Source organism: Lutjanus erythropterus, chromosome 10 (genome assembly GCF_056507025.1).
Source record: "Lutjanus erythropterus isolate fLutEry1 chromosome 10, fLutEry1.hap2, whole genome shotgun sequence".
Taxonomy (NCBI): domain Eukaryota; kingdom Metazoa; phylum Chordata; class Actinopteri; order Lutjaniformes; family Lutjanidae; genus Lutjanus; species Lutjanus erythropterus.
In genome coordinates this window covers 2,399,603-2,411,405 of record NC_139326.1, presented here as the reverse complement: position 1 = coordinate 2,411,405, position 11,803 = coordinate 2,399,603, and the positions used below count along the sequence as shown (strand labels likewise).

Below are 11,803 nucleotides of genomic sequence, written 5' to 3'. Positions count from 1 at the left end.
GGAAACACTGATCAACATTTTTCACCATTTTCTGACATTTTATGGAGCAAACAACTAATCGATTACTCGAGAAAACAATCGGCAGGTTAATCGGCAGTGAAAATAATTGTCAGTTGCATAATATGTTAATTTAAAGGGAATTATTAATTATATTTATTTTGCAACATTGTGCGCCGCCAAGACACAGATTCAACCTCATGTCATAAAAAATGAAGAAATCTGTAAAACAATAAGAGAATAACTGTGGAAATATAAAGAGAAATAAATCAAAGAATAAAGAGATGTCAAAATATTTGCATATAAAATTTAAATAAACACACAATGTAAAACAAAATTAAAGTCCATCTAATTACTATTTTATGTTCATCTTTCTTTTTTTATTTAGTTCTCTTTATATCTCCACATATTCATATTAAAATAAATAGATAAAATAAGTAGAATGGATGCTGTCTGTCCGACCCGAGGCTCAGAGTTTGATGAAAAGTTTTAGGAGAGCGACATTAGAGATGCCTTTAAGAGAAAAACTTTTTTACTTTTACACTTTGAGGACATTTCAGAGCCTGTACTTCTTCACTTTTACTGCAGTAAATAAGTTGAATCAGTAAATAAGTTGAACCAGAGTGTTTTTTTACACAAATATCTGTACTTCTACTGCAGTAAAGAACATGTGGACTGCTCTAAAATATCTAAACACACAGGACAACGTCTCTGTTCTGTTTTCTTTCCTTGTCTACACTGAGAGGTGATCTCCTGCTCTGTAAGGTCCCCTGACTTTTATTTATTGTTTTTAAACTGTACTTTGGTCAGGGTTGGGGACTGAGGGAGTGGGGACAAAGTTCACAGGGCGCATGTAAGGAGGAGGGGGTGAAGAGGAGGAAGGTTAAAAAAAAAAGAAAATTGACCTTTGAAAGCAAAACAGCAGGTGGAGAGCTAAAACCAGGCAGCTCGGGACACATCGGAGAGAATTCAACACGGGGAAAATGAAAGTATACGCTGTGTTGAACTGAGGAAGGACTGCAGGTAATAATGAGGCCCGGCGCTGTTTGACTGAGAGCAGTGTTTGTTTGAGGTAAGCCATCAGAGTCATGGAGGACAGGACAGAGGAGAGGGCCGGGGCCGACAAGGCGAGGCCGAGCCGTCTCACCGCCCTCCAGGAGCAGCTCATCTGGGCCCTGCTGGGGTCCGGACTGTCCAGGGATGTCCTGGTCCAGGCCATCGGGGAGCTGGAGCGGGACAGGGCGGGCGCCGGCGCCGAGAAGGCAGAGAGGGGGGATGGAGAGAGCTCCGAGGAGGGAGAGATGGATTTCCCACCGCCTATATTCAGAGAGCTGGAGAAGCTTACACCGGAGGAAGCAGCCAAGCTGAGGGCTGAAGTCGACCAGCTCCTGCAGTGAGTAAAACCTCTCTGGAAGCTCCGCGAAAACAGAAAGATCACTTTAACCTCTAAATACCTGCTACTCTCGCCTCTCCTGATCTGACCTGATTAGTTAAAATTAGAAAATGCCTGTTTTTTAACCCCACTCTTACCTTTTCCCTGAAAACTTTAACATTGATTTTAAGAGCAGTTTTACCTGTGAACATTATTCTCCTCTCTTAATTCCTCCCTCCTTCTCTCCTTCTGCGTCTCTGTCTGTCTCTCTCTCTGCAATCTGGTTCCTGAGGCGAATTTAAAGAGGGTTCCTCCTTTGCTAGTTACTAATTACCCACCCCCATCATTCATTATTCTCTGACCATTTCTTAATAAATAAGCTACATGCATACTGTAGGTGAAGATTAATGGAGTCATGTGAGGCTGTGTTTACATAACGCATGAGTGAGATTTCCACATGCATTTTTAGGCCTCTTTTCTCATATTTAGAAGCCACTGTGCACGATTTATCAAACACTTTACTGAGTTAATAGTATTAAAACGTGAAGCAGCTGTTTAAAAATATATTTAATGTAAATTTATGGTTGAAACAGTATAAAATCTGAATTTATTCTGATAAAATCAAGGGTTTTTTAAAGTGTGTGTGTTTTACGTGCTGCTGAACTGACAGTTAGAAAGCGTTAAATTAGGCTTCATAAACCTTTTACACGTTTTTCCCCTCCACTGACCTGAGCAGGTTGGACTTTGCTCCTGTGTGCTCTCCCTTATCTCTCTCTGTCAATAAGCCTCTCTTTACTTCCCTCTGAGTGGACACACTTTATGTCGCATGCTGGGACAGACTGTATCTCTCATAAGCACTCTTATAGAAAGAGTTTAAAGGACCAGTGTGTCAGATTTAGGGGGCTGTATTAGCAGAATATATCAGAAATGAAGTATGGTTTTCATCAGTGTGTTTTCATTAATGTGTAATCACCTACAAACAAGACTTGTTGTGTTTTTGTTAGCTTAGAATGAGCTCTTATCTTTATATCAACTGTGCAGGTCCATTTTGTTCTGCCGAGTCCTGGCCTACTGTGCTGTGATTGGCTACTACTACTGAGCTCCAATTGGCTGTAAGATTTCAGCAGTTTGGAGAAATTTAGCAAGGTGGTTGAATGGATCAGACACAGGACTCTCGGCAGAGGCTTGGAGAGGAGAGCTGTCAAAATCGCACAATTTATACACAGGGGTTCCTCAAGGGTCAGTGCTCGGCCCTCTTCTCTTCTCAATATACACCACCCTGCTGGGCGCAACAACCCACTCCCATGGTTTCTCATACCACTGCTATGCCGACGATACCCAGCTCTTCCTGTCATTCCTTCTGGGAGACCACATAGTTTCACATCTCGTCATGCCTAGCCGATGTCTCAACATGGATGAAAGAACGTCCTGTCAGACCTGATCTTTGCTAAGTGGCACTTACTCATGTTGTTCTCTTCTGACTAGATCCTTGCCTGTGTTGTATCAGCTCTCAGACGTGCGCTCTCGTTCTCCCGAGTGTTTAAAATGGTCAAAACATCAGAATCACTTGCACCCAGCAGAGGCTGAAAAAACAGTCGACTTTGGGTTTTTGAAGACGTCGTGCAAAAGGGGAACCCTGATCTGAAGCTAATGCAATCTGGAGGGCCTCTGTATGGAGATTATTGAGAGAATTACTCTCAGTTTGCAATTGCAGTTTGGTTAGGTCCGGGCACAAAAACAATTTGGGTCGGATTAGGAATAAAAAAATCAAGATTAATAGACCCTTGGTTTTGAAAGGCTGTGTTGTCAAGGCAGTGAGTACCAGCACAGCAGTGGTAGCCAATCACAGCTCAGTAAGGTGGAACTAGATGGAAAAGGTTACCATGTTGCACCGCTATACACTGGTTCTACATTCAGCCTTTAGTGCTTTGTGCAAGTTTTGCAGCCACCATAGGTTCTCCTACACCAGGCTAATTCAACAAGCGGCCCGTGGGCCAGATGTGGCCCCTTTGAATTATTCTATGGCCGCAGAAGGCTGCCTTCAAATTAGGCTGGAATAAATCCTAAAAATGTGTCGCTCAAAGCTGAAGAGACAAAAAGTCGAATGTGAAAATCACCAATTCCAGAGCAAATGTACTGAAAATATTTATTTACTTTGCCAGCTGCAGCGAGTAATAAACTGGTTGTGTTTATTGTGCGACGTGATGTGATGAAAGAATACAGTGTGAAGAAGCACAAGTCAGATCATGGCTCATTTTCTGCCAGGTTTCCTGACGGCTCACAGGACTACATTAACATTCTACTGTCAGTTATTTTGAGTATTCAGTATTCTGTGTGTCCCACAAATGATTCTTCCTGTTTGGCCCACTTGCTATTGAAGCTGAGTATCCCTGTCCTGTATGCTTGGAAAGGGAGGGAGAGATAAGCTCACTAAATTCTTCACACTGGCCCTTTAACTGTTAAAATAAACTGATAGGGGAAATAAAAAGGGTTAGACGTCTGTCATAGGAAGAAATACACAAGAGTATGGCGGAGTCAAGTAAACACAAACATGCTGTCTTTGTCTGACAGGGGCGACCCATGGCATGTTGCAAAAATGGTGAAAAGCTACATGCAGCAGCACAACCTGCCCCAGAGGGAGGTGGTGGAGTCCACAGGACTGAACCAGTCCCACCTCTCCCAGCACCTCAACAAAGGAACGCCCATGAAGAACCAGAAGAGAGCTGCTCTGTACACCTGGTACGTCAAGAAGCAGTGCGAGATCAGCCAGCGTGAGTACACCAGCCGCTCATTTCTGCTCTCAAACAGGCATCGAATATCAGCTCTACTGAAAGAGAGAGAGGAAAATAAAAACATTACCTTTCCCTATCAGAATTCACCAACGCCAAACACGGCCTCACAGCTGCAGAGGAGCCAGGAGAGGACACCAGGAAGGGACGGAGGAACAGGTTCAAATGGGGTCCAGCGTCCCTGCAGATCCTGTTCCACGCCTACGAGCGACAGAAGAACCCCAGCAAGGAGGAGAGAGAGGGCTTAGTGGAGGAGTGCAACAGGTGAGACACACAGTGATGGCACCAGGACAGAACAATCTTATTTCTACAGATTCACTGTGTCACTCTGACCCAACCAGACCCAAATCATGGGCTGGATTACTGAAGTCAACCTGTCAACCGTGTCTAATTTGTGACTCTTCTTCCTTCAGGGCAGAGTGTATCCAGAGGGGGGTGTCTCCCTCCCAGCTCGCCGGCCTGGGCTCCAACCTGGTTACTGAGGTCCGGGTCTACAACTGGTTCGCCAACCGGCGCAAAGAGGAGGCCTTCCGCCACAAACTGGCTCTGGACACACCTTTCACCAACCAGTCTGCCTCCTCTTCCCACCCCACCCTCCCACCCAGTCCTGAGCACAGTAAGACAAGCCTGAAGACAGTGAAATCGAAACAGCCTCTTAAAATAGGGAGTGTTGAGACAGAGTTGGATCCGTGCTGGATCGGGTATCACTAGTATGAGTCATCCTGAAAATTATTTGCTACTTCTCAGGAGCATCCCATACGGCAAATTTGTTAAGGCTCAGTTATGCCCCCTTCACATTAGAAAATAGGCACGTCTGTTTCAAAAACTGCAGCGGAAACTAGGGATGATAATTAATCGATGATCAATTAATCAGTTGTTAAGAATCTGCTTGTGTAAAATTTGTCTTCCAGTTTGGGAACCACTGGTGTGAGGTATGAAGCCTGTTAGTATTGTGAGGCCTGATTTGTTGTTGTTGTTGTTGTTGTTGTTGTTCAGGTGTGAAATACAGCCAGCAGATTCTGTGTGAAACCATGAGCTCAGCCAGAGGGAGCGGAGGGGAGCGAGTGGGACGTCTTGTGGCCAGTCCGATCCAGCTGGAGCCCAGTCACACACTCCTCGAGACACAAAACCCCAAACAGGTGAGAGGTCATGTCATGGTCCCTCCATAGTTTATATACTGTAAGGCTACTTGCATGTACTGCTGCCATCATGACCATGTTGTCCTCTGGTCTCAGGCGTCCAGCGGCGGCCCACTGCCACCAGTAAGCACTCTGACCTCTCTGCACAGCCTGTCCGCCTCCCCCGCCTCCTCACAGAGCCTCATCATGGCGTCACTGCCCAGTGTCATGAGCCTGGGCGAGTCCTCGCTTCTCATTGGTAACGTCGGCTCTGTAGTTCCCTGTCTTTTTTTTTTTTACGTAAGAATAAAAAGAAGCAAATTCAGAGAACAATAATGTGTTTGATTGACAGGTTTGGCCTCCACGCAGCCTCAGACTGTGCCTGTTATCAATAACGTGGGGGGAGGGTTCACCACTCTCCAGCCAATCTCATTCCAGCAGCAGCTTCACGCCTCTCCACAACAGCCAATAGCACAGCAGCTCCAGGGTCACATGGGTGCCAGTCCCTTCATGGCGACCATGGCCCAGCTGCCATGTCACAGTAAGACTATAGCATGAGTTCAACATCTTACATGGAAACTGCTTGTTATTAATGACACCAGTCATCGTCCTGAGCATCAGACAAAACAGCGAGGTGACAAACACGAAACATGAACACTAGAGAATAAATTACAATCATATTTAGAATTAAAAAGACACTCAGAGAGCACAGACCTTCGTCAAGGACAAATTACCCATCTCATAATAAATAAAATGAAAAATATTTGTGCATCCACTCTGGAGTTCAGATCTGCTCCCAAATTTAATGGTTGCCTGTTGTATGTTAATTACTTCACATTCTTACATATTTGACCTTTAAGTTGAGTAAACGTTAATTCATTTCCTCACTGCAGTGTACAACAAGTCGGATTCACCACAGTACCATTCGTCCAGTCTGCTGTCTCAGGCCATGGTGATCGCTGACAGCAGCAGTCTGGGGACACTGACCAGCCTCGCTGCCGTCAGACAGGTAACTGAATCTGATGGGTGGGTTGGTCTGTTCGTAACACGATGAATAAAACTATTTTTTTTTTTTAGAAGAACTGTTCTTGATTTTTATTTTGTTTAGATTCTAACAGCAGATCCTGATGAGCAGACAGACTCGCCTTTACAAGACGACTCTCTACACCTGCAGCCACACACACCTGTGCCAGGTACACCGCTGAAAATACACCACAGCTTTACAGGCAATATATCCCATGCACGTATCATCAAATGATCAAAGCCAGGTTAGGAACCAATGCATTAGGGTGTTCAGTGAGCCCCTGAAACAACGCAAACTGCACCCATAGATACTGGTAACGGTACTGGAACAACCCCGCTGAAACTCCTACTACACACTACATACATTAACTATTGTTCTCGGCAAAATAATGAAGTCTAAACTCTGTTTTTGTGTCGACAGCTTCTTCTGAGAGCCTCGAGCTGTATCCTGCTTCTTCCCAGACAACAGACAGTCACCAGTCTCACCTCCTCTCACCTTCACCCACAGACATGAGCCCCTACATCCCTTCACAGATGGTGTCAACTGCTCAGTAACAGTTTCTCCTCACCTTCACCTGGACTGTGTTGGATTGACAGCTACCTCTGGTGTAAAAGACTTGCAGGAGTCTGCAGGAATCTACAGGAGTCTGCAGGAATCTACAGGAGTCTGCAGGAATCTACAGGGGGCTACGGGGACGAATCAGCTCTGAAGTTTCAAAGACTCTCTGAAACTCTGAACCGCTGAAACATGAACAAGAATCCACATTAGAGAAGATTCACTTTTATACAACAATCAACTGAAAATCAACACCAAAATGTATTTTTATTATTAAAATGTTTAAAAATATACATAAATTGTGTATTAAGTTGAAACATGTAAACTGCATGTTACCTGCCTTTTTTTTATATCACATCCTTGGAATTGTTTTTTTTTTTCACACTCTGAATGAGAAGCTTTCATGACAAACTAAAGACTATTTCTGGATCTGTTGTGTATTTGCTGTATTTTCATTTTAAAATATACTCAAAATGTTTTGGAAAATGGCGTTCAATCATTTAAAATTTGTGACAGACTGGAGAAAAGACAAACATCCCATAATGAAAGATTCAGTTCTCTTCTTCTTCTTCCTCTGTGTTTCCTTCTCGCTTCTTTTTCTTTTTCCGTTTGACTTTGGCCTGTGTGTGTTCCTGCTCCGAGACGTTCCCTCCGTTCTTTTGGGCATTTACAGGTGAACCTGCAGAGTCATTGTCTTCTTTATTCTGTTTCCTCTTTTTCTTCTTCTTAACAACACAGCTGTCCTCTCCTTCTGCCGCTGTCTTCTTTTTCTTTTTCTTGATTTTCTCGGAGCAGGGAGGCTCTGCGGAGGGAGCGGAGACCGTAGAGCACGATGAAGGTAAGAGATCTTTGACGGACACCGCTGCCTCCCGCAGCCTCATTTCCATGTCACTGTCGCTGTCACTGTCAACAAAATACAAGCGCATCTTGTTAAAATTAAGAGACACACAAACTAATCAAGTTCTTGTTAACAACTCGAAAGAAGTGAAACCTTGAACTGGGAACAGGTCGACGCCTCACAGGAGCTGGAGGATCATCAGCTGTCTGTCCAGGGACCGACGTGGAAAACAGACGAAATCCTGAAAAAGAACAAGAAAAATGGAGAAGATTTAAACTGTTAATTGTTGGTATTATCGTGTGACTTCAGTGAAACCTATGGAATCATGTAACTAAACCAGAAAAAGAAAAAGTTCACAAAGAAGCAAACCCCTTTTGTCGATAACAATGATAAACCAAAACAAAATAAACAGAAATAAAGAAATAAAATAAAAATAAAACAAAGGCCGAGTCTTTTCATTGAGAAGTACATCTATGATTTTAGCGTGGGGGACTGCTGTGATTGCTGGAACTCGCCGGAAACAACGATTGATAAAATTTGCAGAAAAGTTGCAAGGTTGTGCAGAATTCACAAGGATTGGTTGAATGTGCATTAATTGTTGCGATCAGAACTTCCTGGACGGACTGTACTTCACTTCTGGCCGGAGAGGAGAGGGGACACTGAGATTTACTGGGAATTCTGGGTTGTCCGTTTAACTTTTCCTCTCTGGTCGACGCAGGGTGCTAAAATAATCCATTGATGGGCTGAAATCTCATGTTTTTAGTAAGATACAGTCACTTTGTTCACATTTAATCAACCTGCCTGCACTCTGTCTCAATAAGAAAATAATAAATGGAAACGCTCGCCTGAAAGTCTGAGCTCACATGTCAATTTATCAGATAATATATTATTATTAAGATAATATTACAGCGATCATGATGCTAATTTCTGTTAGCGCATTAATGGGAATTCCACAGGAAAAAAAAAATCAATTCAGCGGGAAAAAAATTGATTCAGAAATTTAAAAAATCTGAATTATTTATTAATTAAAGAGCAGACAGCAGAATCCTCATGAAAACATCTGGGTTCCAAAATAAAGAGAAACTTTACCTTCATCATCATCATCACATTCTGCTGATCCCATACAGGATAAAGATCCAGTCTGTGTCTCTGCAATACAACTGACAGGAACAGACAGCTGTTATTAGTACACGTTTTCTTCTTCACATTAAAACACTAAACCTGTCTGCAGAAACTCACCTGTCGAGGAAACTCCCTAACTTTTTAGCGACGTGTGTTCGAAACCCCTCGCTGACCTGCAGCTCGTTGCCGTCATGTTCGTGGGCAGCGACGACAACACTGCGACGCAGCGAGACAAAATTCAAACATTTCTGATTCATCTTCACTGCAGCACCATTTATTTATTATACAGCTGTAACTGGGATACATGCACAGACACGCTGTACAAAGCTGAAAAATAAACGACAGCGTGGAGATACAGAAACTATTTTACACTCTCTTCCCTTCCTCTTACCGTTTTGACTGCTGCACACTGGAGTCTCCATCTACAACACACAAAGACAGCAGACAGTCATCAACAGGCAAAATGCATTTAATAAAATATGAAACTGAAGTTAGCCTCCCTTCGCTAAGCCCCGCCCTCTTTAGTTACAGCTGCTACACCTGCCAAGTTTTCCACTCTGCTGCATTTATGCAGGTTACGTTGATAAAAGTTGAAAATTTAACATCAATATTGGGAGTGACTGTTGGAACACGAGGTCCGTGATTCTTTATAGATGGAAATAAAGCAGCTTCTCATTTGTATAAATTTTTTGTTTGTAAAATTGTTGTGGTGCTGCAGAGACGTGCACGTCAGATTCTACAGACTGAAGAAAACATCTTTGTCAAGCTGCAACTGACGATTATTTTCATCATCACCTAATCTGTCAATCACTTTTAGGATTAACTGATTAGTTGTTCGGTCCATAAAATGTCAGAAAATGTTGATCAGTGTTTTCCAAAGTCCAAGATGATGTCATCAAATGTCTTGATTTGTTCAAAATGTTCAGATCACTGTCAGAGAGAAGTAAAGAAACCAGAAAATATTCACATTTAAGAAGATGGAATCAGAGAAGTTTGACATTTTTCTTAAAAAAAAAAAAAAAGATCCAAACTGATTAATCGATTACCAAAAAAGCTACCAAGTAATTTAACAACAACAAATCATTGCAACAATCATAATGTAAAAAATACCATTCTCTCTAATATTCCAAATCAAATTGCAACTGCATTATCAGTAAAAATAAATGCACTTTTAAAATGTGAGGACCTAAAATTAAAGTTTCACACGTGTCATAAACCAGTGGTCCCCACATTTTCTGGCTCTTCAAAGCCTGAAAAAGGTTCAAACCAAACAACTCAGATTTTTTTTTTTTAAATCAATCATTAAAGAGCTACAACAATTAATCGATTATGAACTGACTACTAAATTACTCAGTTACTTTGATTATCAATTAATCGTTTTGTGTTTTTCTTTAAGAAAACTGTCAAAGTTCTCTGATTTCAGCTTCTTCAGTGTGAATATTTCCTGGTTTCTTTACTCCTCTCTGACAGTGATCTGAACATTTTGGACAAATCAAGACATTTGATGACGTCATCTTGGACACTGATCAACATTTTTCACCGTTTTCTGACATTTTAGTTTCTTCAGTTTCCCGAAGTTAAACTCGGCAGGAGATCAAAACGAACCACTGAGCTCTGAGGTCCAGTACTGAGGACAGACCTGAAACACGTGCAGCTGTTTGTGTGTCATTAACTTTAACTAAAGTTTCATTACAGTCACTTTCTGTGTGCGTGAATGAGACGCTGCGCAGGTGAACCTCTGCACAGGCTCGTGCGTTTCTGCTGCGGTTTGTGTGTCTGTGCAGAAATATTAATCATCACCAGCTGAACAGAAAATCTTCACCTTTCTTGTTTCTGTCGCTTCGTGTCTCCCAAACAGCCTCCTGACATCTTCTCAGCGCTTCATCATCACTGCTGGAGGAGTCTTCACCAGCGACGAGCATCTTTACACCGGGGGCCGCCATGATGGAACACGTGCTGCTGGTGTTGATGTCTGTTTGCAGCTGAGGATTCTGGGTAATGTAGTCTGTTCAGTCAAATGCAACTTCTTTTACTAAATTTTGAAGAATGAACAGGCACTATAAGAAATAAACATTTATACAGACAGTAGAATATGAAAAAAGTGAAAAAATAAATTACCTACAGCGCACTTCTCCAAGTGTCGAACTGAGAAAAATGACTTAAGTTTTCTTGTTGTCGAGCCAAAATAGTTGCAGGCAGATAATTGTGTATGTGTCAGTTTTACTTTTTTATATCAGGTTATTGTTTCTACATATAAATCCTGACCTCTGATTTGACCTTTGACCTTATTTGGAAGTTCCTGGATTCTGCCTTTGCAGAACGTATTAAAAAATATTGGGTCATACCAAAGCAAAAGGCAGAAACTTCCATTTTACCTGATCACTTTAGCTTTAAAAAGCAAAATAATGACAAATATGATCAAATCCTCAGTCTGATAATGGTTATTCTTTACATTATTTAGTTACATTTATTATAATGGTATTATATAAAATCAAATATTTAAATGTTTTTTTGTTTTAGACACCATTAAAAATTGATATCAGTTTAAGAGTGCACTATTTTTAGAATATTTTCACCACTTTACCTTGCTGTCAGACACTTTTCTGAAAGGGAAAGGGAAACTGGACTCATATAATGGTGGTTTCCTGTCAAAAAAAGGTGGTCTGACAATGAAATAGAGCGGTGAAAATATTCTGCAGGTAGATCATTCACTGATAAATAACTCATGCAATCACATGTAAAATAAATGTTACTATTCCTTTAAGTATGTTGGTGAAATTGTTTTCTAATAATATATTTTTGACAGATTTAGATTTGATTAATTCTGCAGATATTCTGTATGGACAGAAACAGGCTCTTTACTCAGATATGTGCTTTTATTCATCACTGTCTTCATACAGTGTTGAGAGACAAACTGAACAAATCAAAAACAAAGTCAAAATCAAAGAGGTTTTAGGTAGTTCTAATAAATCCTGACTGTTCTTACAG

The 11,803-nt window shown here is 41.7% G+C and overlaps 2 protein-coding genes across 2 annotated transcripts; one reads left to right on the top strand and one right to left on the bottom strand.

Annotated features, from left to right (window-relative positions):
* Window positions 1-588: 588 nt before the first annotated feature.
* hnf1a (HNF1 homeobox a) lies at window positions 589-7,341 on the top strand. The gene is made up of 10 exons (XM_084727849.1): window positions 589-1,390; window positions 3,941-4,140; window positions 4,242-4,422; window positions 4,572-4,774; window positions 5,155-5,297; window positions 5,394-5,535; window positions 5,629-5,817; window positions 6,170-6,285; window positions 6,385-6,469; window positions 6,721-7,341. The coding sequence occupies exons 1-10, from the start codon at window positions 1,086-1,088 to the stop codon at window positions 6,852-6,854; spliced, it is 1,698 nt and encodes a 565-aa protein (XP_084583975.1). The 5' UTR covers window positions 589-1,085; the 3' UTR covers window positions 6,855-7,341.
* On the bottom strand, window positions 7,098-10,793 carry c10h12orf43 (chromosome 10 C12orf43 homolog). The gene is made up of 6 exons (XM_084727850.1): window positions 10,638-10,793; window positions 9,207-9,237; window positions 8,933-9,031; window positions 8,783-8,853; window positions 7,847-7,934; window positions 7,098-7,758 (listed from the first exon to the last, which is right to left on the bottom strand). Exons 1-6 carry the CDS (start codon window positions 10,756-10,758, stop codon window positions 7,407-7,409), a joined length of 762 nt encoding a protein of 253 aa, XP_084583976.1. The 5' UTR covers window positions 10,759-10,793; the 3' UTR covers window positions 7,098-7,406.
* Between the last annotated feature and the right edge of the window lie 1,010 nt (window positions 10,794-11,803).